The sequence below is a fragment of the Beta vulgaris genome, chromosome 3 (assembly GCF_026745355.1).
Source record: "Beta vulgaris subsp. vulgaris cultivar EL10 chromosome 3, EL10.2, whole genome shotgun sequence".
Lineage (NCBI taxonomy): Eukaryota > Viridiplantae > Streptophyta > Magnoliopsida > Caryophyllales > Amaranthaceae > Beta > Beta vulgaris.
Window position 1 is genome coordinate 10,944,649 of NC_079204.1, and position 27,417 is coordinate 10,972,065.

At 37.7% G+C, this 27,417-nt stretch overlaps 1 protein-coding gene across 1 annotated transcript; it reads left to right on the plus strand.

Annotated features, from left to right (window-relative positions):
• LOC104906596 (cleavage and polyadenylation specificity factor subunit 1) lies at positions 1-27,224 on the plus strand. The gene is made up of 26 exons (XM_010695371.4): positions 1-509; positions 913-1,059; positions 3,463-3,616; positions 7,198-7,333; positions 7,799-7,944; positions 9,399-9,494; positions 9,672-9,724; positions 11,150-11,281; positions 12,816-12,867; positions 13,009-13,128; positions 13,486-13,620; positions 15,415-15,543; positions 15,768-15,845; positions 16,697-16,837; positions 18,018-18,112; positions 19,035-19,231; positions 19,320-20,089; positions 20,336-20,416; positions 20,500-20,565; positions 20,673-20,750; positions 22,594-22,824; positions 22,949-23,077; positions 23,224-23,397; positions 24,471-24,656; positions 26,338-26,723; positions 26,863-27,224. Exons 1-26 carry the CDS (start codon positions 199-201, stop codon positions 26,975-26,977), a joined length of 4,338 nt encoding a protein of 1,445 aa, XP_010693673.2. The 5' UTR covers positions 1-198; the 3' UTR covers positions 26,978-27,224.
• Positions 27,225-27,417: the final 193 nt, after the last annotated feature.

Consider the following 27,417-nt stretch of genomic DNA (forward strand, 5'->3'; position numbering starts at 1 on the left):
GCGTCAATTTTCCTACCTTAGTCTATGAACTTTGATGATATGCACTTATCAGTCTTGACAAAAATAAGAGTTGATGAACCATCCCGCCAAGCGAAAATTCTAACACAGGGGTTTTAGGCTTTCAGAACTCATTCTTCCTTCTTACTCCAAAACCCTAGAAACCAGAAACCCTCACTCTCTCTCCTCAGTGATTCCACAATGAGCTACGCAGCATACAAGATGATGCACTGGGCAACCGGCATCGAAAACTGCGCTTCTGGTTACCTCACTCACTCCATTGCTGATTCCACAGCTCAATTCATCCCTACACTTCCCTCCGACGACCTCGACTCTGATTGGCCTAGGAATCCGGGCATTGGTCCTATCCCTAATCTAATTGTTTCCGCCGCCAATGTTCTCGAGGTTTACATCGTTCGCCTTCAGGAAACCAATGCTGCTTCTGATGCTAAGCGTGGCGGTCTTATGGCTGGTGTTTCCGGTGCTTCTTTGGAGCTTGTTTGCCACTATAGGTTTGCCCGTTTACTTCTTTTTCGAGTTTCGTAGTTTTCGTGTTTTAGCTTAGTTTAGTTTATTATGCTGTTGATGGAAAATGTAGTTGGTTTTGACATTTTGAGCTGTAATTATAGCTCAATTAAGTAAATGTGGGCGGCAACGAGAACAATTAACCAATTAGATTAGGGGGAATATGTATATATCTGTTTGGACTGGGAATTTTGTGTAGACAGCATGAAGAATGTATTTCTTTGTTTTGTTTCAGCTTGTCTGCATATGTTTAAACCAATTAGATCTCTTGGCTAATTGGATGAGAAATTTTAATTTGATTTACCATTATAATATTTAGCCTTCTATTTTTTTTTGTGGTTGTGAACTGTGAAGTTCTGAATGCATTTTTTGACCACTGGGATTTGCCAGGTTGCATGCTAACATTGAATCGATGGCTGTACTCTCAATTGGTGGCTCTGACAGTTCTAGAAGAAGAGATTCTATCATATTAGCATTTCGAGATGCAAAAGTTTCCGTCTTGGAGTATGATGACTCGACTCATAGTCTTCGTGCAAGGTAAGATTCACGAATTTACTATGATATGAAGACACTATAGACTCTGCTACTTTTTGATAAACAATGTTTGGCTCTGTAGTTTACATGTTTGAGGTCTTGAATTGATTTCTTTTATTATAATAATATGATAACCATTGAGAAACATAAATGTAGGCTTATCTACTTCCTGGTTCACAATAGTTTTTTTTTCCCTTTTCTGTGTAGCCCTTGAACAAGTTATAATTAGCATAAATGTAAGACATGGTCTTTCCAAAGGGCTTTAATTAAGGTGTTCTGGATTTTTTTCTTTTTAAGTTCTTGATAAAAAATACTATTAGATGGGAATCAAAGGCTTTTAGGCATATTCAAACAGAGAGTGTCCATCAAGGTATAACTGTATAAGCTAATGATTTCACCAATATCTGCAAGATTGCAATCGGGCAAAATAGCATGTCTTACACAGTTAAGCTGATAAATCATGCTTGATCGTTGCCACAAAATCAGAATAGGATGGACCGATGGAGATACCATGGTATCAGTGAAGTGTGACAGAGAAGTCTTACTGAAGGAAACTATAATCTTTATTTTGAGTAAGCTTTTCCTGAAAAAATGTCAGGCTTTGCTTGCTAGTGCTGCACTAAATGGCTAGAGGAGTTAAGTTGCCCATTTCCAAATCCACATATACTTCATGCTTCTTTTTAGAACAATTAACACATCTTTGGCTTTATGGACCAAATAAAACCCGAACAAGAAGATCCTTAATTCCTCATACATGATACACCACAAAGAGTGCACCCAGGAGTCCAGGACAAATTAGCAGTAGGTGATCAACCAATTACTCAACGTACTTTTTAGGTGTGTATGTCATCTTTAAGAGTAGGTTATAATTCGAAAGGATTCTGAAACAAAGCTAGCTTTTTTAATTCCCAAACATAAGGTTTACCCATAAAGTAGACGTTATAATGTACTGAATAGATCAGCATTCTTGACCATAGAATTAAACATAAGGGGCCGTTTGGTATCAATGGAGTAAAGGGAATGAAGTTAAGAAAGGAGTAGAGGGGGAAAAGAAACTAAAACCCTTAGATGAAAAAGGTTGTTTTGGTTGGTATCTAGCAATTCCACCTCTCACCATTGCTCTACCACTACTCTTCCCCCACCGCCGTCGACCTTCGCCTTTCCACTTCCTCCACCGCAGACGACCCTCGCCTTTCCACTTCCTCCACTGCCGCCGACCCTTGCCTTTCAACTTCCTCCAAGGCCGCCTATCTCTTGGTTGAATTCGACCATAAAAACTTCAGATTTGAAGTTCTTTGGTTGAATTTGACCACCTAAAGCCAATTATTAATGATAAGAAGTATTTCTCCATTCTCACTCTTATTTTTCTTATTTACGAATCTGTAGGCTTTTGTGGGTAGTGGTTTTGTGGGTTGTTTTTTGTTGGTGGTGGGTGGTATTTCGTGGGTGGTGCGGTTTCTGGAGGTAGTGGCTAGGTTTTGGTGGGTGGGGGATAGGTTTCTTGTGGGTGGTGCTGGTTTTTGGTGGGTGTTGATTGGGTTTTGGGGTTGAGGGTGGGTGGCTTTTGGGGTTGTTGGTGGTTTCCGAGGTGATTGATGTGTTATGGGGGGGGGGGTATTCTGGTGGTTTCTGAGGTGGTTGGCCGGTTGCTTGGCTATGGGGGGGTGGTGGTGGTTTTGAAGGTGGGTCAGGCAGTGGTGCGGTGATGACTGTGGTGGTCAATAATTGGTCCAAGTGATCATGGAGTAGAGGAGAGAAAGGGTAAGTGAAACCTGGGGGGGGGGGCAGTAGGGAATGGTTGTAGAGGAGTTTGGGGGAAAGGAAGGGGTAAAGGTAATGATTAAAGTGACTAAACAAACACCAAGAAAGAGAATTAAGACCTTTCTTTCCGTTACCCTTTCTTGAATCCCCTAACCAAACTCCCCCTAAGAGTGTAGTATGGAAGAGTAAGGTGATAAGTATCACTTCAAAAAGATTTAAAAGAGGGTCTTCCCTTTCCCAAGCCTCTTCTTGAATGCATGAGTGTTCCCCTGGCTTGAGCTTTCCCCAAAGTCAGTTGCGTCGAAGTGAAAATTCAGGGACTTGTTCCTGTTGACCTTTATTCATTATTTCTATGCATTTTCCTTTTGTAAGAGGAACGGATTTGAAACAAAAATTTGTTGTCTGAATTTTGTGGGAAGAGTTCTGTCTTCATGGCTTTCTGTTATCTAATCTTTACTTAATGTTACTAAGCTACCATGTATAGCTTATTTTTTAACTCCCTCACATTTTCTTGTGCTCTTTATTGTTGTAGGGTATGCTTATGGTGTATCTTAAGTTTTTATTTGCTTTTTCCCCATCTTTTCGCTGATTAATTTATTTAGACTTTCAGTCTACGGTGTCTGATTTTGTGCATTTTGTCTTCAGCTCTTTGCATTGTTTTGAGGGTCCAGATTGGCTTCATCTGAAAAGGGGAAGAGAATCCTTTGCAAGAGGCCCTTTGGTGAAAGTTGATCCTCAAGGAAGGTGCGGCGGAGTTCTTGTTTATGATCTGCAAATGCTAATACTTAAGACTGTTCAGGTCTCTTTTTTCATCTGTCACGATCCTCGGTTGCTTTGCACCATTTTGAATGAAGTAGCTTGATTTCAACAACTTTTTTTCCCTTACATTTCCTTGTTTCCCCTGTTTGAAATCAATCTTCTAACTACCGTAAACTAAGGAGATGCTATTCACAAGGTGGTCTTTGGGAAAAGCAGAGGCCTTTGTGTATTCTTTGGGTCTCATACACTGGTGTATCGAGGAATTCTAGCTTGTGGTTTCAAAGACTTTTTGCCTATAACCATTTAAAGAATAGTTAATATCTTAGTCCAAATTCCTACTAATGATCAATAGGGGTGCAATTAAATCGAAACAAGAAAGTTGCAATTGTACCCGACAAGTTTCATACCTTGACAGCTCCTTTGGTAAGAGGCGATGAATGGTGGGAATGGTAATGCATTATAGTGTAAATTTGTACTACAAATACAATGTCATTACCTGTGGTAATGCTACTTCACCCCAAGATATCCAATTTCTTCCTAAAAACTCATTACCATCCATTACCACTTCGGAAGGTGATATTGGGTGGTAATGGAAATTTATAAAGGGAAACCCATGTTTTGTGATAAAGTTATCATTTCCATGGTCATTGGCATGAGAACTTCTTTACACATTTACACTATATTTCATTACCATTACCACTATTTATGACCACTAACCAAACGGGCCGTGAGTATAAAAGGACCTGGCTTTTTGTGTCAAAGGAGTAAGGTTTTGGATTATTGCTTGTTTTGGAACTAATATTGTGAATAACGAAGGGGGGAGCAAACACAAATAGGAAAATTTCACCCCCCTCAAAAATAGAGTAAAGAAAGGAAGTTCGAAAATGAGAACGGAAGAGGCAAATTGATAAAAGGAAGGAAACCAACAAAGGCAGGGGTAATCCAGATAAATAGTGAGAAAAAAAAAGGAAGGAAATGCAATTCCAAACCAAAAAGTTGGGAAGGAAACCATCAAAAGAAACAGCAAAATAAATTTAAGAAAACCAGCAGATGTGTTTAGATTGGGATTCGAACCCGCTACTATCATGATGGAGATGTGTTTCATGTGGAGGCATTTAACCACTGGGCTATCTTTGCTTTCACTGATCATCATCGTGCACATGATCGTACAACTCTTTTTCCCCCATATCTTATTTGACTCACCCTAGTGGACCCACAATGGTCTCATAAATATATAATTGCACAACAAAGGTCTTCTAGTTGGTGAGTTTCACCCCTTTTGATTAATTTTGGAATCAAATCTGGCAATTATGAATCATTTGCAGTTGGCCTTTGCATAATTATTTGTCTCACCTCTTTGTCACGCACGATTCTGGATAAAGAGTGGGAAGTTGTTGTATTTTGACCTATAATTTGTCCAATATATGTTTTTTTTTAAATAATGATGTTTTTTCTAGTGTATTAGTTGTATTCTTTAAATGAAGCATTTAGTGGAATGGGAGTATCAATGTTGGGTAACAAATGATGGATGAACTTAAAAATCAAATGATAAGCAGTGACTATCGAGGTAATAGGCATAAGTAAGGGAATGTTCTCTTCAACATATTTTTTTAGAACGTATCTTTTATTTTTTGAACTTTACTTAATTTCTTTGAACTTTATGAACTTTTCAGAATTACTCTCTACTTTTTGTTAACTTTTACTTATTTTTTCTTGACTTGTATGAACTTTTTTTTTCTGAACTTTTCTTATTTATCCTGAGAATGACTAAAAGTAAGTTGAAGTGAACAGATCCTAGGAAGTAATAGGTCGAGGGAATATGTGGGTAGAGGTAAAGCCATGATTTTGATTTCCCATAGTAGCTTATTGTGGTGCTTGCAACAATTGCTTGATCAATTCTGGTATATTTTATGTGGATTCGGTTTCTTTTGACTGGTGGCCATTGGTTATTAGCGCATGAGTGGGTTTTCATAGGACCTGGGAGCTGGGACATAAGAATGAGAAACAGTATTTTCAGATAAAATTCAGTATTTTTCAGGTTTAAAATTTTGAGGAGAGATTGAGATCTATTTGTTTGTCTTTAGTTTCTTTTTGCTTGAGGTGAAAGGGACAAAGGGTAGAATTAAATATTTAAAGATGCATTTGTTTGTCTTTATGTAATAGACTGACCTAGAGGGAGTGGTTCTATAAATGGCAGTATAGATCTGTTAGGAGGTATCTTGGGGAATAAGTTGAGTAGTTAGAGTAGAGAAGGAAAAAATTATTCTATATATAGAGGTGATCAGTCAGAATGAGGGATAAGCAGAATTTGGTTGAGTTTTGTTTTACTTTGTTTTGTCTTGGGACTTGGGGGTGTCCGGTTCCAGCCACTCGAAGCCTGAAGGCTTGGGATTGTAAGCTCCTCATTTGATTGCATCAAACTACAATCAACTATCAAAATCCCCTAAATTCGCTTCTACTTCATGACTTCATGTTGATGTTTATCTTCTTACTTTAAGACTTACTGTCCAGATACTCAGTTCATTACACGTTAGAACTTTCCTTGAGGTGGAAGGGACAAAGGGTAGAAGTAAGTTTGTACCGCCAGAAGTTATTCGCGTCTCCATCCCTCTAGGTGATTATGCTGATATTGAGGGACTAAGAACTGAGAATTCTATAAGCAAGTGTGCTCTTTTGTATTTCTGTAGGTTATGTGGATAGAGAAAGTGACAGAATTTGGGAGTGACTTTGTCATTAAAGATAGTTGTGGGCCGAATATTCTCCCCCTGGGTTACTGCAACTGCTTGCATATTTTGGAGTTCTGTTTAGTTGTATACTTGTATCTTGCTAAGTAATGTCACATAGATCTTAATTTTTTTTGAAAAAAAAGTAAGATATAAGAAGAACAAATGATACTGTTCTTGGTCTATCATGGATGGTATTACAAAACTAATGCAGAGTGAAATTTTCTTCATTGCCTAGCATTATGTAGGGTATTCATTCATCACTATAGGAATGAAGTCAGTTGGAGGTATGTGTCTCTACTGTTCTTAACCCAACATCTGCCACCAAATTTGGCTCTCATGTGGAGCATAGCAACACATGTTTGCCTTGACAGGCCACCTTGACCTTTGGTAAGCCTGATCATTTCCGAGATCCTTCAAATGAACATCAAAGCAAGAGTTTGAGTCTATGAGATTTTTCATGAAATGGAGGCTAAATTCTGGTCACAGACAATATAGGCACGTGTATCTCTGAGTAGAAAAATGAGGGCTGATTCTATACTGTCCGAAGTTGGGTTATGTAAGAGATTTGATACGTAACGAAGACTATATTGCAGCTTCAAGAATTTATAGCAATATATGAATGTATCTGTCAGCAACTTTTGGTCTCTTCTGGACCTCGATACTACCCAATCCAGTAAGATCAGCGATCCAAAAATAAATATCACAGTTTCTGTTAATAGGATTAGAACATCATACTTTCCAGTATCATGTTGTTATGCAGTTTCCTATGCATAGGCACCATGAAGTTTGAAATGTTTGATAGGGCATACAAATTTTGTTTTTTGAATGCATGATGTATCTCTGTTTCTCTGTGCAGTATATTGTATAAATGGATTACTTTTGTGTGTTGGTATAGGCTGGTACAGGTTTAGTCGGGGATGATGAAAGCTTTGGTTCTGGAGGTGCAGCATCTGCTCGCATTGAATCGACATATTTGATTAATCTAAGGGAGTTGGACATCAAGCATGTAAAAGATTTTGTATTTGTTCATGGTGAGGTTCACAGTCTTTGTTCAGTGAAAGCAATATCTTATAGATTTCGTATTCATTCACAAAACAACCTTTCTATTTGGATCGTAGAACTTCATGCAGATGGGAAATGCACATAAATATTTGCATTGTTGCATATTGCATTCTTAATTTGTAATACTTATTTTGTGTCACTTTGATTTTACATAATTAACTTATGTAATGTGTTAAAAGTTTCATATTCATTCATGAAGCAAAACCTTTATTTGTTTGTACGGAAGAATTACGTGCAGATTGGAAATGAATATAAATATTTGCATTGTCCCATTCTTACTGTGTTAACAGAATTTTATGTCACTTTATATTTACATATTTAACTCCTGTGAAACCCTTTACATTTATCTCATGGCTGTTTCTCCGTGCATATATCGTCCCTTGCAGCTGTACTTCTGGTGAAGCACTTCTAAATGCACATGGTTTGATTTTCAGGATATATTGAGCCTGTGCTGGTAATTCTTCATGAGCGGGAGCTTACTTGGGCGGGGAGGATCCCATGGAAGCACCACACTTGCATGCTTTCAGCCCTTAGTATCAACACAACGATGAAGCAACATCCCCTTATATGGTCTGCTACGGTAAGTTTCCAGTTGGATAAAATAGCATTGCAAAGAGGTTCAAGTTGGCTATCATTAGAATAATTAACAGGGAGCAGGATTACGATTGCATATTTAAAAATTGAAGGCTTCAGGATTATGGATAATCTATAATGCTCTTAATTGGTTGTTCAATAGCTGCCCATCCCCACAGTTTTCTACTTTTACCTTCCTAGTTCTCTCTCCGTCTCACGCTCTCTCTCTGTGTCTGGTTCCACTCTTGTGTTATTCTCATCTGTGAGGTAAGGTGGGGTTGGGCCGTTCGGGGGTTGTTAACTGACTGTCACATGTCTCATCTGCTATCATATACTTATCTTCTGCTCTGTAATAGAGGAGGTTTTCACCTCATTGTATTTGCACAATTATACTGAGGATTTGAGGGCTAGGAACCTTGTCAACGTGAAAAAGGAAGATAACGGGAAGAGGAAGGAAAAAAAGTTATAGCTGCTTTACTCTTGCTTGCATTTCATTTAGAATAGTTGAATGTGCTTGAAGGTTGCCAAAATTAGCTCATCAGTATTGGGATTGACCCAAATTGTGGATATTGACCGATCCATATTGAGATCCCTATCAATTTTGCAGACTTATCTGTTTGTGGAGGATCTTAATAGTTTCTCAAGAACAATAAGGAAAGATGGCCATCAGTGTCAAGTTTTTTTTATAATAAAATATAAATAAGTTAATTTATGATTTACTTCTATGCTTTTGTTACAAAAGAATAATGGTTTTTACTATGTATAAGTAGTAAATAATACTCCCTCTTTTTTTTTACTTGTTCCAATTTGACTTTTTGCAGTGTTTATATATTTCACTTCGACTCAATTCTTTTACTTCTTTTTCTTACAAACAAACGTTTTTATGTACGATGTTTTAGGATTGTTTGTAATGTATAATCTCAACATACCAACTTTTTATCAATTCTGCTAATTGAGAATAAAATTGTGCGTTTGCAAAGTGGAACACTAAAAAAATAAAATTTGGTTATAAGGCATTGTGATCTGCGTTCAAGGATTGATAATCCCCATTGCCGTATATTAAGTCTATATACAAGGCACGGATAGGTGCATACGGAGCTGCCACTTAATTACGTATGTAGTGTTGGAATGGTGAAGCATTAGACGTGGTTAAGGTGTATTTTTTTATGTTTTCTTATTATATCTCAATGATGTGCTGATGTATTTATATCTGTTTGAGGTGTCAGATACATAGATACGCCGTACATCTTGTTAGGAGACTCGGAGAGTTCTGTCTTATAAACCACTTTTATTTAGGTTTGCGTGTTCTTAAATAAAGTGAAATCCGAAGCTCTTCCCAAGATTATCGAGTCCTTTTCTCCGAGGATGTATATAACTTAATTTTGATCGTATGTTGTCTTGCTTTCTTAGTCTTGACACATTCATATTATTATTGACTTATGTTCCTTTATCTGGTAACAGAATCTGCCACATGATGCGTACAAGCTGCTTGCAGTTCCTTCTCCAATTGGCGGTGTTCTTGTAATATCCACTAATGCTATTTATTATCACAGCCAGGTATTAAGTCTTTTTAGAAGCATTTGTCTCAGTGCTGTTACATTGTATTTGTTTATGTTTCGTTTATTTGATATCGTCAATCTTTTCTCTAAGCACTCTGGTACTTTGTCAGCTACTTCAACTGATGTTTGCAGAACATGGTTTATTAACGTGTGTGAATATTCTTTTGTTTGGCAGTCGATGTCATGTGCTCTGGCTGTGAACACTTTTGCAGTTTCAGCTGATGGCAGGTAGTTTTTATTCTCCTCTAGATTTTTACCTTATATCCTTGCATAATGATCAATTATTTAATATGCAAACCCAAATACTCCGACAAGTACTGCTCTTAGCCTTTTGGCACTTGTAGTAAACACAAATAGGCTGTACATTGCCTTTCTTATATGTGCTTTAGTAGCATTCCTTCCTTTTTCCCATTATTATAATGATTTACTTCAGATATTCATAGTACCTATTTCCAGGGTTCGAATTTGTACCTCAGAGGGTAGCAATTACTAAGGTGTCTTTTATGATTCGAAACAAAGATGGGTACTGGAGTAATGCTGCATTGCTACCTGTTTCCCTTAGATCAAACATGACTTAAACACTAATGGCTGGAGAAAAGGAAGGTCATTCATGCCTAGTTATGTTTAAGGAGATTGAACGACCAATATACAGTACCTTTTAAATTCAATAGACGATAGAAATAGGCAAGGAGATAAAGAAATGGAAGTGTGGAGTTTTTAAGGCTGAGTAAATTATGTGTCTCTTTACCTTACTTTGGTGGGAGTTTTAATCACTCCGCTGCCTCTAGTGGCGTCTTACATGCATCAGTTGCGAAAAAATTCATTTTTCACCTGTATTATGGGGAATTCCTCTACATTGCTTCTCAGCTGAGTAGAAGGATGTAATGTCTTCCGTATTTGTTTCTCCAGCCTCCAGGTGGTGCAACATCCTCATTAAGAATTATCCCTGCTCCTATTACTTGGGCGGGATTTGTGGGGCACAGGTTACAAAATCTTCTATGTGACAGAACTTTGATGGCTAGACAATCACTCTTGTTATGGCTTTTCTCTATTTTCCAAAATTTGATCCATACCTTATATAACGAGTTAGAGTTGTTTCCTTTTCTTCTCCCACAAAATATATTATGGGAATATTATGTTTCTATCGAAAAATCAGTTTCTTATGATCAACTTGTAATCTCTGGCATCACTTCCTGATTCCTTGTGAGTTTGCTGTTTTTTTTTTTTTTTTCTTGGACAATATCATACTCCAAAGGGACCAGTTGATCTTAGCTCATAAGGTATAAACTCCACCTCCTGTGAAGCAAGTTCTGGGTATGATTTCAGGCAAAAGCATACATGCCCGTGGTAGAATGGGATTAGTGGGAGGGGGGAGGGTTGGGCACTCGGGCTCCAATTGCGCTGGGGACCACCCTGGCAGTAGGGCCCCTTCCCAGGCCTAGTTCATCACGACACCCATCCAAAAAAAAAAAAGATTCATATCCCGATTTATTACCTAAGATAAGATCCTTAATAAATTTTTGTACTTATCAGTTTCTTTGAATCCTTTATGGATGTGTTATATTTTATAGTTTGCTTATTGTTTATGCAATATTTCTTACTGATGTGAATTGCGCATTTCATTGGTGTATTTTTATGCAACTTTCTGGTCAGCCAAGAGATGCCAAGATCGAGTTTTACTGTGGAGCTTGATACTGCCCATGCAACATGGTTGGCCAATGATGTTGCCATGCTGTCAACTAAAACTGGTGAACTACTTTTGCTGACTCTTGTTTATGATGGAAGGTTGGTGGTCTAATCTCTTAAGTTATATTCTAAGTGTTCGCTAGTTACTTCTTTGCGAACTGCTGGAGACTCCGAGCCACAACAATAATGCCTGTATAATTATTAGTCATTTAATGGTATGCATACTTTATGACATTCTTCAGTTGCCTCTTTGTTTCACTTCTAGTAGCTGTGTTGGATATTCAAATGGGATTGCAGACTTGGACATTTTGATAAGTATAAAACCATGCAAACTTTATGACACACTCTGTATGTTCACAGCCGTGTCCAAGTATAATGCAGAATTGAATACTCCATAGTCATTGAATTTGTTCTATCTCTTTACTTATCCTCAGCTTTGCTTGGATGAGTTTGGTTCAATCTCTTGCTCCTAATGACGTTCTTGTGACATGGGAAAGGATGAAGAAAGGTGAGATCCTTGAAGTGTAGAGTGTGGTTCTGTTGGAATTTGGTGGTGAATGGGGGAAAAAAGCCAGGAATTAAGTGTTGAGACTTGAGCATTCAGTGGCGCTTGACTTTTCGTTTTTGTAGATAAACTCACATGAAAGCTTAAGGGCATGCTTCTGACTTTAGAGTTTTGCCCTCCTGTTATTGGTGGCGAAACTGGTTTTATTTATTTTGATTTTATTTCCTGATCACTGAAGACAGGCATCTAAAGAGACTTGTAGGAAATGGTGCAACTAGTAGTGCAATGGAAAAACAGATGTCGGTTTTACTAAAAGTTTTTTTGTTGCAATTGAAGACGGTAATTTAGGCTTGTTTCTTTAAGGTGTCATACATTTGCGACGGGGAAAACGGTAGTTTGTTGAAGCTATTCTTATCCATTTGAAGGATCATCGCAAATTCTGATGTTTGAATAAGATGTTGAGAATCTTGGGATTGGAATAACTGAGTTGACCTACTATGCTGAACTCCAAAGACTGCTGTAGGCAAAGTGTGACTGGCATGCACTTCTGTTCGATTTTTCTTTTTAAGGTTGGTACATCCAAGCCCATTATTAGGCTTCAATTAGATGAAGTATTGACGGGATGGATAGAGGGGTTGAAAGTTGTGGTGGGTGAGAATCAAACCCTTTAAAATATAAGGTTGAAAGAGGAAGTTCTGAATTGCTTGTATCCCCAGGGTTCTTATGGCATCATTGTCTTAGACCCAAATTTTCAGAGCTCCTACTCGTCAAATTTTGCCTTGGTAACTTGCAGATAATTTATACATTTTGCCTTGGAAACTAGCGCTAGGATCTTGTTTTTACACTTACTAGTAAAAACACCTATAGTTGCTAAACAGAAGAGCAATTTTTGCTGTCCACCTTACAGTCCTTTACTAACTAACAGCCCAATATTACATACAGCTACTCATGTATCAATGTATAGAACATGCATGAGAATCATGCTAAGAAGTTGTTGATGTTTGGACGGGAAAAAAGTACGGAAATCTCTTTTGGTTTGTGATTTTTTGTTAGGTAGTTTCTGTATACTATTCATGTTTGTTCCTTTTATGTAAAAAAAAAAAAATCAAACCTGTTCTTGATATGCAGGGTTGTGCAGAGGCTTGACCTTGTGAAGTCCAGAGCTTCTGTGCTTACATCGGTTAGTTACAGATATCAACATGGCTCTGATTCATTCCTTCATAGTTCATGTCATGAATCTTTACGTCAGGACATGGTTTTATTTCAGTTAAAGAATAACCGCCTCTTGATGTTTCATTGATTAGATTTGTCTATTTTACAGGATATAACAACTATTGGAAACTCTTTGTTCTTTCTGGGAAGCCGCTTGGGAGATAGCTTGCTTGTGCAATATACTTCTGGAAGTGCTCCTACAGCCTCTGTATCTTCTGTGAAGGAAGAGGTGCTTTATGGAATCTAAATTTCCGTTTTTAGTTTACACATGACTTTTGCTGCTTCTTGATCCCCTGAGTTTTTCTCTCTCTGTTTTGTTACTCCCATTTTTTGTTTTTGCTTGTATGCTTCTGTTCTTAGACCCTACCCTTTTCTAGCAGTTTTTCTAGTCAGGAAAAAAGCAACGTTGTACTTTTTGAATTGAGGTGGAATATTGCGCTCTAACACCCCCTTTTTGTTTTGTCGGGTCGATTTTTAGTTTTAAATTTTGAGATACTTGAGGATGTTTTGTCCTCTTCTAAATTGCGTGTACATGGTTTCTTTTTTTTTTGACAAATCCCCCGCAACAAATTTTTTGTTTGAACAGGTTGGGGATATTGAGGTTGATGCCCCGTCAACGAAACGGCTACGGCGCTCATCATCAGATGCTCTACAAGATATGGTTGGTGGTGAGGAACTTTCTTTATATGGCTCAACTCCTAACAAAGCAGACTCTACACAGGTCTGTCTTTGTATCTGAATCTTTTAATGCATTATGCATCACTGATATTCGAAAAGTTGTTCTGCATAATGCACATCCACTTCCTTTTTTTTTTAAATTTGTTTTTCCGAATTTCTTTAATTCAACTTTAAGGCATGGATCTGGATTATTCTTTTGTGGGGTTGGGTGGTGTTGGGAGGGGGGGGGGGAAGGGGTTGGATATCGCCAACGAACAATTTTAATTGATGTTATATCATTAGACTTATTCTATATTACTGTATAGTAAAATTCTTACTGAACAACGACATGCCTAAGCTGAATCTTCCTTTACCGGACAGAATACCCTGTTTGCTATAAAGAAAAGACTCAATTGATTTGGATCCACTGCATCTGCATTCCATAGTCTGTTTTTATCCTCCATTCAACCAGTGGAATATTGCTGCTTCATCTTTCTCTTGCTTGTCTTCTTTGTTTCTGCTTGAGATACTTAGAGCTGCTGAAAATATTACCTTACTCAAGTGCGGTGTTGCTAGGACTGTGATGCAAGGTCATGAAGACCTGTGCTATAAGGTGCAAAGCATAGTTATACAACACGACAAAGTAAGAATGCTTGTTTAACGTAAGAAAGAACCAAAAATGTTGCTGACAAATTATGGGGAAATATCTGGAATTTAGAGCTGTAGATCGTTTTTCTTTCTAAGCGTGTCTTCACTTGGTGTATACCTGAATTCTGTCAACAAGTCCTTGGGTCAGGCAATTTCGTGTGTCCCTCGATTTCACATTCTACCCACTGAATCTAGCTGGTCCCATGACCTAAAAGTTGGTCAAATCGACATTTGTGATTGCAGGGAAAATGAAGGGAGATAAATTGCCAATCTGCTCGAGGCAAGAAGCATATGGGGCCTTTTGGCATTGAGCTGAAGCTCTTTAGCTTTAGAATCGTGGCCCTTCAAAGCCATACTTTTGTCTAAGTGGATGCAAGCTATGATTCCTTTTATTTTTTTTTGTTTCCTTCCCTTGCAAGACCACATAACTATTGTGCCTAGGTTTATCTGTATGAGTGTAAGAACATGCCAAAGATGTGTTTAGGTCATAGTTCGAAAATACGATTTTGGCCACGGTCGCGGTAACGGTCACGGTCACGGTGATGCGGGAACAGGGATGATGCGGATGTCGTACCGCTAAATATCGGCTTAAACCATGAAATATCCTAAAATTCGCCTAAACTGCAGTTTTCTACACCTTTACGATGCGGGTAATATCGGTTCGGTAGATTTGAAAACCTTTACGGCATGGGCGATACAATACGATGCGGCCTTGTTTTGACACCATGGTGTAGGTAGATGGGCTTTGTTTCAAATGGCAAAGAACTCAGCTATCATTTATGCTTTAGTGCAGTTACTGTTTATTTTGTACTTTCCTGTACTTTAATATTATGGTCTTTAAGGTTCTAGCATCTAGATTGAAACGGAAGTTCAATTGACTATTAGACCCCAGTTGCTCCAGTGTAAATTGGCAGTAGGAAGAGAAAAGGAGGGGCAAATTAAAAATACTTCCTCCGTTCTATAATAATTGTAACATACCCCATTGGCACATTGTTTAAGAAACCCATGTGAAGAGGAGAGAGATAGAGATAAATAAGAAGTGGGGGCCATGTGAAGGAGAGAGATAGAGAGAAGATACTACCCAACGGAGGAAGTATAACACTAAGTAATACATTGGTTTGTAACAAGACTTACCTTGTGAAATCCAAATAATTAATTAGCTTTAAATAATGCATTGATTAATCAACTTGACATGACTTTTTTTTTGCAGAAATCTTTCTCATTTGCAGTAAGGGACTCATTGATAAATATTGGTCCTTTGAAGGATTTCTCATATGGTTTAAGGATCAATGCAAACCCCAATGCCACTGGAATTGCTAAACAGAGTAATTATGAATTGGTCAGTTCTGCTTTTCTTGACTAATTTGAAATAAGGGTTCTGAATTGAATCTTTCTTCATGTGGTTTGGATTTTTGATAGTGACAAACTGGCAACTAGGGAACTAAAAGATACCCCATGTTTTACAACTTCCTCTGGTGGAAAAGTTGGATATATCATCTTGTGCTAATCTTGATCAGATTTCACTTATTATCAGTTCTACATTTCACAATGTGTTTCTTGCAGGTTTGTTGTTCTGGACATGGGAAGAATGGAGCGCTTTCTGTTCTTCAGCGCTCAATTCGCCCAGAAATGATTACTGAGGTATGTTCTGGTAGATCACGGGTTATATGCAATTTTTTTTTTTTTTTTTTTTTTTTTTTGGTATTTTGCTCTCTTTTCCAGTGTGGAACTTTAGACTGTTGTGCTCTTCCCTCCATCCCTATTTTCATGATGAGTTATCACTGCTGAGATGGAAAAGTATGTTGTTTTATCTACTCCAGTCCTATTGTCTTAGCTTTATTCCTGTACTTCTGTTAACATGACTATTGTAAAGGATATCATCAATCATTGCTTTTTTAATGAGATCTGAAAACATATATAATCTGCTCTTTTTGGGATGTTCAGCTGGTATTGGTTTAGGAACAGCTTCATATATTGGTTGAAAAGGAAGAAAATGACTTTTCCTTTTGTAGAAGATAAATTCTGTTTTGTTTATGCTTGTCTGGCCATCCAGAATACCTTAATCACTGTGTTGGCCTTTTTTTTTAACTTTCTTCGTCTGTATGCACATAGACACCATCATAATTCTTCTTTAATCAACCTTTAAGGAACTCTTCAAATTCTCATCACTCACACGCCTCCATAGCTTCCCTTTTTCTTTTTTTTTTTTTTTTTGGGGGGGGGGGGGGATTGGGGTTGTTGGGGGGCCTTCTAGTCATTATCTAGTTTCACCACCGCTGTGGACTCTTTTTCAATCTGAAAGAGGCCTCTATTTGGCTCTTTATTTTTTTTGTTAGTTTCTTTAAATTTATGGATTATTAAATTTTTTACAGGTGTGAGTTATGACCAGTTGACCACAATGCCTGAATAATGAATATTTTCATTTAGCAGTTCTTTCTGCAATGTGATGTTGTGAGTAATTGGTGTCTTTTCCTCTCTTTGGATGATTGAAGGTCGAGTTGCCTGGAGTTAAAGGTATATGGACTGTCTATCACAAGAGTTCTCGCAATCATAATTCTGATGCATCCAAGATAGCTTCCGAGGAGGACGAATATCATGCATATTTGATCATAAGCTTAGAGGCACGAACAATGGTAAGGTGATTTCTACTCTTTCTGCTGACCACTCATCAACATTGCTGCAGTTGTATGAATCTGCTTCCTCTTGCTCTCTTTTGTCCATGAATATTTTGGCTTGTGAATTGAGAGCATAAGCTTCCTATTTTAGGTATATTATTTCAACCCTTTTGGAAAAATTGCATATAGCAAACGTTTGTGGAAATAATTGTCTTGCATCCGCTCCTTTGATTGGCCACAACATCATGCTTGCTGTAGTTCACATTAGCTACTGTTGTCGTGGGGTTCCTGTTCTTGTGGCTTAAACTTTATTCATGTTTCGAGATGCAGTTGCAAATTGCAATATTCTTTAGCTGATTTTGTGCTTCTGGAAATCTCTTTCAAATTTTGATTTCGGGTTTATGTCAACAGTTGAACAATCTGGCCATAGAGCAGCACTCCGAGTGAGTAGTGACTTTGGGCAGGGTTGCAGGGTCAAACAGGCATTATATCTTTTTACGGGGAGCTTAATGTCGACAGTTACCATCACATTTAATGTTTTATTTGACTATCCTTTGAACTATTTATCTTTCTAATTTTCTCTTTCCGTGCCTCCTGCTCATTTTAATAGTATAAACCGTATGACTAAAAATACAACAGTGTTGCTGGGAGGATTGACAAGTCATGTAGCATGAGTGCACGACTATCAGCTTGGTAGAGACTCTTGTCTGAAAAGAGAAATATTTGAATTTGTAGATTCCAATTCTGAAGTTGGCATTAACCTTCATCCCCGGCTGAGTGGTGTCAGCTTGTTACCGCGAAAGCTATGAACTTAAAATGGACAGCAAATTAAAGAAATGACCTGAAATATTTGTGTATTGACTCCTAATCGAAGTCTTCGGAATTCAAAAGTAAAAGAAATCGTTTTATCTACTAATAGTGGTAGAGACTCTTGTTTGAAAAGAGAAATATATTTGAATTTTTCGATTCCTATTCTGAAGTTGACAGTAATCTTCATGCCCGGCTGAGTGGTGTTGATTTTTAGGAGGTTTTTTGATGAAACATGAAACTGAAACATTTTGTACCTATTGAATTCAAATCTGAAATTTCTAGTTTCAGAAATGTACACATGGAGTGTCTCAAAACTTTTTTTCCCATATTACCGCATCGATATTCTTTTTCATTCTCTATTTCATCAACTAGTTTCCCATCTTTTTAGGTCCTTGAAACTGCTGATCTTCTCGGTGAAGTTACTGAAAGTGTTGACTATTATGTTCAAGGGAGTACAATTGCTGCAGGGAATTTATTTGGAAGGTGAGTATTTACAGTAATATGTCTTGAATTCTTTGATCATTGTCTAGGCTTATATAGGATGGCTTCCTCTTAAATTCATAAACATGTAAGTGAATATCTCCTATGCTGCTCAGACTCTCCATTTTACTTTTAGCTAAAGTAGGTAAGTAGCCGTGTCAGATCCTCGACTCAACATGGTTATGGACACTTAACACCTCATTTTGGAACAATTGTTTTTGATTTTTTTCCTCAAGAAATGTAGAGTCATAATCTGATTGGCTGACTCGAAGTAATAATACCCTTGCTAGTTAGTGCTTGTGACTCCACGATCGTGCTTATTCTGTTTTCCCTTGGGAGGATTTTACAGTTATGTTTAGAGGTGTAAGACCTTTTAATTTGCAATCATTATGAATGAGAATACTCTTTCGTAATGATTCAACTAGAAGAGTTAAATCAGCTTCTAGTAGCACGTCACATGCATATTGCTTACATGCGTTAGAGCTATCACATATTTAGTTCAGTGACAGGGGATAAGGATGCTCTCACTTTTGATAAAATCTCTTTTAAAGATTGTAGGATACCAAGTTTCTCTCTTATTTGAATTTTCTCTTTTATACGGGAGTTTCTTTGGGGGATGATTCTAGAAGTATGCTGTGGGATGGTTTCAGTGTTAGAAAGAATATATAGATTATAGAAGGCTACATGCCTAGATGGGTTGAAAGGCGGATTTTTTACTCATCCGAGAATCATATCATGCTTGTCAAGACTTGTCTCTCGAGAAAATCTACATGGATGTATTATGTGTTTTGGGAATAAGATTGGATGGCATCTATTATTAGGGTGCTCTGCAGTGTCATAAAATTCTTAAATGGACTGTTTGTTTAATTGGATAATATGGACTGATGTAGTTTCTTGTGCGTTGTATTATTCCTTTTGTATTTAGGCGTCGTGTTATCCAGATCTATGCTCGTGGTGCCCGAATCTTAGATGGGTCGTACATGACCCAGGAGCTAAATTTTGGACCTAATAGCACAGAATCAGGTTCTGGGACTGACAGCGTAACCGTTTCAGCAGTATCAATTGCTGATCCTTTTGTATTACTAAAGATGAGTGACGGTAGTATCCAGCTTCTTGTTGGAGGTATGATGGTGACATTGTTGTCTTGTATTCTGTTTTAATTATTTGATATGAATATCTCATTTGGCCTTGTTTTAATTTTGATATGCAGATTCTTCTAACTGCACTGTGTCCATTAATGTTCCTTCAGTATTTGAAGGTTCAAAGAAATCAATCTCTGCATGCACTCTGTATAATGATAGGGGTCCTGAGCCATGGCTCCGGAAGGCCAGTACAGATGCTTGGCTTTCAACTGGAGTTGGTGAGGCTATTGATGCTTCAGATGGGGTGCCACATGATGGAGATATCTATTGTATCACATGTTATGACAATGGCACCCTTGAAATATTTGATGTACCAAGTTTTAAATGTGTTTTCTCTGTGGAAAAATTCATCTCTGGAAAGGCCCATCTTATTGATTCACATGTGAAAGAATCACTACTAGAACTTCATGAGATCTCCGAGGATCCGGTTAGTCAGGGCAGAAAAGAGAATGTGCAGAACATTAAGGTTTCTGAGGTGGCAATGCATAGATGGGCAGGACAGCACAGCCGCCCTTTTCTATTTGGAATTCTGACAGATGGAACTATTCTTTGTTATCATGCATATGTATTTGAGGCTCAGGAAAATGCTAAAAATGAAGATTCCAAAGGAGGAAAAGATTCGAGTACTCTTGATAGTGTAAGTTCCTCTAGGCTGCGAAATTTGAGGTTTCTCCGCATGCCGTTGGATATGCACACACGGGAGGAAGTGCCCGCAGAAGGTGCCCTGCCACGTATTTCCATTTTCAAGAATGTTGGTAGTCATCAGGGATTTTTTATTTCTGGGATGAGACCAGCTTGGTTTATGGTTTTCAGGGAGCGCTTGCGTGTTCATCCACAGGTCAGACTATAATTTGCAGCATGGATACATAACCCATGCAGGAAACATGATATGTTGTCTTTGGTTGTTATATGTACTTTGCTACCATTCAAAAAAAATACTTCCTAGGTTTTCTTTTCTAAAGACTTTTGACAACCCTCGACTCTTCTGTCTAGTTTGTTGTCTTGTACATATTATACTTGCACATGCTGTTACTTGTACTTCTAGGTTTGGCAATGTAAACACAAGTCTTTCCTTTGGTTGCAGCTATGTGATGGACCCATTGCCGCTTTCACAGTTCTCCACAATGTCAATTGCAATCATGGATTTATATATGTGACCTCACAGGTTATATCCTCACCTGTGGCGCAATGGTTTGTAATTCTAGCTCGAGGCATTTGACTGATAAATTTTGCACTATGATGTGATAGGGGTTTCTTAAAATCTGTCAGCTGCCATCTGGACTGAGTTATGACAATCACTGGCCTGTGCAAAAGGTCGGGTTTCCCTTTTTATTTTCTTTAGAAATTGTTAACATTATGTTTATGAATGAATCATTTATTGTTGATGAGCTCACTCGAGGTGTTTTCTTCATTTATATTAGATGCCACTGAAGGGCACTCCACATCAAGTCACTTATTTTGCGGAGAAGAATTTATACCCACTTATCGTTTCGTTTCCTGTAAGTTCTTGCAACCGTGGTTCTTTCATGAGTACTGCATCTTGGCATTCTAATGGTTGAGGAGTTGATATCTTTAATTTTGCCATATTGCAACATGATAATTGATAAGTCAGTTTGTTTTCTTGCCTAATTTCTTCTTTTCCTGCATTTTGTGTTTGCTGCACTTTTTCTGCATTCATATAGGTGTATCTGTCAGATAGTCCCTTAAATTACACATGCCATGGATCCTCATTCCTCACCAGATGAATACATTGCTAATAGCTAACTGTAAGCTAGCTGAGTTTTTTTTATGGGTGAAACAGAAAGTGCTTCTTTGTTCATAATGTTTCTCCTCTTTTCAATTTCAGGATACATCAAAATCAATATCCACTTTTGTGCATTTAATTAATCATTCAACTAAGCCACTCTTAGTTTTTACTTTGCATAATTTTCAAGAAGAGGTAACTAGGCCGAATATTGTGAAATAGACAGTATACGTAAAATTAGTGAAGAGGGTGCAATGCTCTCCATCACAATCAAATATTTCAAATAGCCTGATTTTTTTTGGATGTGCAAATCTGGTAATATTTGAAATCACCTGCAGCCTGAGCCTACAAGAAAGCTAAATGTGCTGTCTAACATCTAGTCGCATGATGAGAAGGCTTTAAACTTCGTCTAGTAACAAGACTAAAATTGTCATAAAACATGGCACTACAGCATCTTCTTCTTGGACCCTCCAAATCTCGGAAAGCAAATTTGTGACCAATGCAAAACAGGGAATGGCTAAAGCCAAGAGTCTCCTTCTAAAACAAACACCTTATTCCAAAGATATTGTGTTATGTGTCAGTGATAAAGGCCCGAGATTATGACACATTATTGACACGACAAAGTAAATGAATATCTTTCAAGATAGCTGACTCCAGTGTTCAGTTTTGGGGCACTTAATTAATGTTAAAATAACCCATTTCAGGTTGTACACAAAAGCTCGCCTTAAGGGAAACATTCATGGGCTAGAAACTGGGAAGAGGGGGGGGGGGGGGGGGGGGGCGTTGTTGGTATGAACTTGCATAAAGAGATCATCAATTAATCAGACACCTGTACCTTTGATTTTTCCACCTCAGAAAATTAATGATAATTGCAGCACTAGAACCTCAAGCATCTAAATAAATCCTTTATCCCCTGTTTTGTGGGGAGGGGGGATATAAGTGGAGATCCTTATCATATTTGACGTGGAAAGCAGACACAAGTACATCAGAAAGTGTGGAAAAGGGGGACAGTTGTAGGAACATGCAGAAAAGGCTGATACCGTTTCCATGCATCCTCCCAGAATCTAATTTTGCTTTCCATCTTAAACTTGAACAATGACAAAAGGAAGAGGAGTAGAGGACACATGAGAGATAAAACATCTTTTTCTGCTGTTATTGGTTAAATTAATTTAGGAAGTCCTGGATGCTGATAGCATATCCATTTACCAATGGTCACACACTCACACTTGCCTATTTTGCATATGATTGTAAGCAGCTCAAGTATGTGGAAAAATGGATTTGAATTTTTAGCCACATATAATATAAGAAATTCGACTGAATAAACAATTTAATACTTGATGACTTTGTCAAAAACTGCTAACTGTTAAGCACCTTTTGGTTGTGTAAACATTCAATGAAGCAATTTGTCACAGGGAAGTTAGTTGCTGGAGCCGCGTACTTTGATAGTGCTTTTAGATCTGAATATTGAAATTACTGGCATTGTGTTGTTATACTGCCTGTTTGTTATTGTTTCCTTTATAATGTAATTTACCTTGATAGGTGCTGCTAAATATATCATGCAACTCATTCTTTTCTGTACGTGATGTCTTTTCTAACAGGTTATAAAGCCATTAAATCAGATTCTTTCTTCATTAGTTGATCAAGAAACTGGCCATCAGATTGATCATGACAATCTTAGTTCTGATGAGCTACAAAAGACTTACACGACAGATGCATTTGAAATTCGGATCTTGGAGCCAGAAAAATCTGGCGGAGTTTGGCAAACTAAAGCTACTATTCCTATGCAAAGTTCAGAAAATGCTCTCACTGTGCGAATGGTTACCCTCCTAGTAAGTGCGTCATACAGTTGGAAATGGACTAGTTTCCGTATGCTGTCTCTTGCCTGCAACTTTGATGATTGTTTCTGGTCAGCTATATCACTCTCGATTTTTCCACTATCATTGTCTTCTACAGAACACAACCACTAAGGAAAATGAAACCCTGTTAGCTATTGGGACAGCTTATGTGCAAGGGGAAGATGTGGCTGCAAGAGGACGGGTGCTCTTATATTCCCTGGGGAAATCAGACAATCCTCAAAATTTGGTATTTTGTTGAATCGTTAAATTTTTTAAAATTTTAGTTGTTAAATCTACTATATGTTGTTCTTGGGATTTTATAGTAAAGCATAGATTTTACAGAAAGCTGTGCAGGTGAGCACTTTTTTTATTTGTTCTTGGGTATTTCCTCAGGTTTCAGAAATATACTCCAAGGAATTGAAGGGTGCCATATCTGCATTAGCTTCACTTCAGGGTCATTTGCTAATAGCCGCTGGCCCCAAAATTATCTTGCACAAATGGACTGGTACAGAGTTGAATGGTGTGGCGTTTTTTGATCCACCTCTGCATGTTGTGAGCTTAAACATTGTATGTAATGCCTTCTGGCACTGGCTTCTACTCACCCTCCTTTTTTTTATCTTTACTTTGCATGACGGGGATGTTATATATTGAAAGGGCTGCTGTAAAAATGGTTCATCTAAATTGCAGCCAGTTACATCCGATGGTGTCTGCAATGTGCATACAACTTGTTTTGGATCTTATATGTTGTGGAATCGCAAGATTTTCAAGATATGTTGAGATAATGGAGCTTATTCTGTAATGAACCTTGAATACATATTAAAGTTCGCTAATTTATTTATCATGCTAATGTCTGAATAAGTTAGATGGCAATGGGTCCAATAGTTCGACAGAGAAAATATAATATCGAGCAAATAAGGAGTAAAATCTCGAAAATACAAGTCTAAAGAAGTTGAATGTCCTTTGTTTCTTAGGCTTTGGCTTTGGTATTAAATCTTACGACAACTTTCACGCTAGAAGAAACCCATATGAGTTGGGAGTTGGAGAAAGCGGAATCTGTTGAGTGTCCACGAGTTGACTTCTTGTTGGATTCCAGTTTGTAAGAATTTAGGAATCGTGGTGAGCTGCATTTTTGTTGTTGCTAATATATGAAAAATCTGGCTGAGGAGACATAGGAGGATTTTTTGGAACCAGGTGTCTTCTCTGGCATCCTTATAGAACTCAGTACTGTATTCAGCTTCTCACAGGGGCAGGGCACTAGCTACGGGCTTTCGGCTTTCCCCAGTTTGTGTTGTTATATGTGATACATAGTTGGAGTTCTTTTCTGTTTCTTTTTGATTGATTTTGGTGCTCCACTAGTCCCCTTCATAATTCTAATTTCTATGGAGTGGAACTTGTCTTATCAAAAAATATGAGTTATGAATATCAATGGATGGTCTGATGATTTTTTGGTTATCCATTGAGTGTAGTTTGCTGCTCTTTTACCTCATTATGATTATTGCAAATTTGCAATACTATGCTAATTTGCTTTTTAGAAACTATTAAGTATACATTTAGCTGCTTTTGATACCCTTTAAAGTACAAAAATGAGAAGTATATCAAGAATGCTCTTCTAGTTCTCACGACTCTAATGACTTTTGCAGGTTAAAAATTTTATTCTCCTTGGAGACATTCACAAGAGTATATATTTTCTTAGTTGGAAGGAACAAGGTTCTCAACTTAGCTTGTTAGCTAAGGATTTTGCATCACTTGATACTTTTTCAACTGAGTTTCTGATTGATGGGAGCACACTCAGCCTTGTAGTTGCAGATGAACAGAAGAATGTTCAGGTCAGCACTTCGACTGTTTTTAGTAAAACCTTTGTAGCAGCTGGAACAGAATTAGAATGGAAAATGTAGCAGTATCAGACTATAATTAGAAGGGCTATTAATGATTGGCTAACCTATAGATATATCTAGTGTTTATGAGTTAGTATTTTGTATAAGCTGGTGCAGATTTACTTAAGTTAAAAGGCTGGCACAAGATAAGATTGAAAGTGGCAATGATTATTTGCCTTTTATGTGGTTAATCACAAGCAACTAATCTATTTAGTAGTAGAACTTTGGTTTTTGACACCATCTTTGATCGAGGTAAAGCAATCGAATCCTACATGAGTGTTCTAGGGGAATTTTGTGCTTCATGATGATACTGGGGTTTTGATTTCCGTCAGGTGTATAAATCAGTCTTTAGTCGGCGTCTACAGCTTCCTGTGTTATTTCATAGATGAGCCTATGTAAAGCTTGGCCTCCTTTCTCATTACCTTGTTGGGTGCACTTCCCTTTGACCGGGGGAAGTTATGTCCATGTACCATGCATGCAGGCAGGCTCATTGATTTCTTACGAGGAGAAAGAGCATGTTGTTAATGTTGCAATTTAACTACATCAAGTACTGGAGTTGTGCTGCAAATGTGCTGTTTTTAATTCATTGGGGGTGGATAGGTGATCACACTTAAGTTAGATCAATAATATGTTTAATGCCTAGAATCTAATATTGAGGACAGTGATAAGAATCCCAAGTGATTAGAAACAGCTATATTGGTATTTTTTTTTTTTCCACGTATCATGTTGATGAGAAAACACCGATGTAATAAAATTTAGTATTAATCTTAGGCATCTGTGCTAGTTGTGACTAGAGAGGACTGACAAATAATAGTTTCTTTTACAATCTATGTATAGGTGAAATTCTAATCTGGGGATGGTGGTGTATCTGGCTTACTGCTTAATGATTTGCTTTCAAAAGCCTATATAGAGTATCACACGGATTATCATGCTTGTTAGTTTATTTTAAGCCAAGGCCTTTATTCATCCATTCTGAAATAGTCTTGTTAATAACTTGTTCTAAAACAGTAGTCATTGTTGAACTCATTTGAATGAACCACCTCTTGTATATGGGTGTAGCACAATATGTATACTGATGACAGGTAATGAAAAAGAATTGGGTACATTAAGATTTGGGTTTCATGTAAAGATTGCTGTAGCGCATGATAGCAACTTAACTAGAATTTATTTGGCAGTCAGCTAGAATAATTTTCAAGTAGCATGTTTTCCACTATAATTCAAAGCGACTGTAGGTAGTAACGTAACCAAGCCTACTGGTTGAAGTGGACATAATATTCCAGTAGCATGTTTTCCAGTCTGTTGTTTGATGATGCTTTGTGCTGGAGTGATCAACTACACACTCTCTGTGCTGAAATAATTGTTTACATGAAAATTTTCTACTTGATTAGAGGGATTGCTTGTCCCACACACGCACTCTCTGAGTCTGCTGGAGCAATTGCTTATATCAGAACTTTTTGGTTGATTAAAGGATTGCTTCACATTTTCTTCAAGGCTATGGTTTTTTTACCAGCTTCCTTTCCTTCTTATCCATCGCCCAACCCATAATGTTCCAAATTTGCTATGGTTTTTTTTTTACCAGCTTCCTTTTCTTTGAAGATTTCTTCCATCTACTTAAGGCATTTTTTTCCAACAGATTTTCTACTATGCACCAAAGGTTTCTGAGAGTTGGAAAGGACAGAAGCTTCTTTCAAGAGCTGAGTTTCATATTGGTGCCCATGTGACGAAGTTCCTGCGATTGCAAATGCTTCCCGCTTCATCTGATAGACCCAATGCTACTCCAGGCCCCGATAAAACTAATAGATACGCTTTGTTATTTGGTACTCTTGATGGAAGCGTGGGCTGTATCGCACCTCTTGATGAGCTATCATTTCGGAGGCTGCAATCGTTGCAGAGAAAGCTTGTTGATGCTGTTCCTCATGTTGCTGGGCTAAATCCTAAGTCTTTTCGCCAGTTCCAATCAATTGGTAGGGCACATCGCCCTGGGCCTGACAACATTGTTGACTGTGAGCTGCTCTGCCAGTGAGTATCAGTTTCTTCTTTTCCTTTCCCCTTGCAACATGTCACATGTTTTTACTAATACCTTAATTTGGCTGCTGCTACTTTGCAGCGTAATTTTCAAAGGTAAGATGTTTGTAATAATCATGTTTCTCTTCTGCAGTTATGAAATGTTACCACTGGAAGAACAACTAGACATTGCCCACCAGATTGGGACCACTAGATCCCAAATATTTTCCAATCTGAATGACCTTTCTTTAGGGACAAGCTTTCTGTAAAAGCATGGTATTGTAGCTTACTGAGAGAATGCTGCCAACAATTAGAGGAGCTGACTCTGGCTATATCTGCTAGAGGGTACTGTAAATTCTTTCTGCCCCCCTCCCCCTTTTTGTCTGTATTGTACTTTCTTCAATTTCCAATTATAACTGAGTTACAATAGTTAGTTTCGCTGTAAATTGCTGTTATCGTCTGTTTGTATTGTACATGTTCGTCTGGTTTAATGAAATATGATTAAGGTTTGTAAAACTTTTGTTGTTTAATTATCTCGCCGGACTTATCGAGCAACTGTTCGTTGATCTCTTGGCAAAAAGTTTGATAAATTTACTTTTAGTTATACATCCTTCACTGAGATGGGGGAATTTACCCATCTTCTTTTGTAGGGAGTAGTATTTTCTGTTTTATGCGCTACTCTCTTTAGACAATAATGTGAATGATATGA

Excerpts from the sequence above, each read along its gene's own strand:
- LOC104906596 (XM_010695371.4), top strand. The coding sequence starts at position 199 with ATGAGCTACGCAGCATACAAGATGATGCACTGGGCAACCGGCATCGAA. Across the intron at positions 13,621-15,414 it reads ACAAAGCAGACTCTACACAG|AAATCTTTCTCATTTGCAGT; the intron begins GTCTGTCTTTGT and ends TTTTTTTTGCAG. Across the intron at positions 20,566-20,672 it reads ATCACTGGCCTGTGCAAAAG|ATGCCACTGAAGGGCACTCC; the intron begins GTCGGGTTTCCC and ends CATTTATATTAG.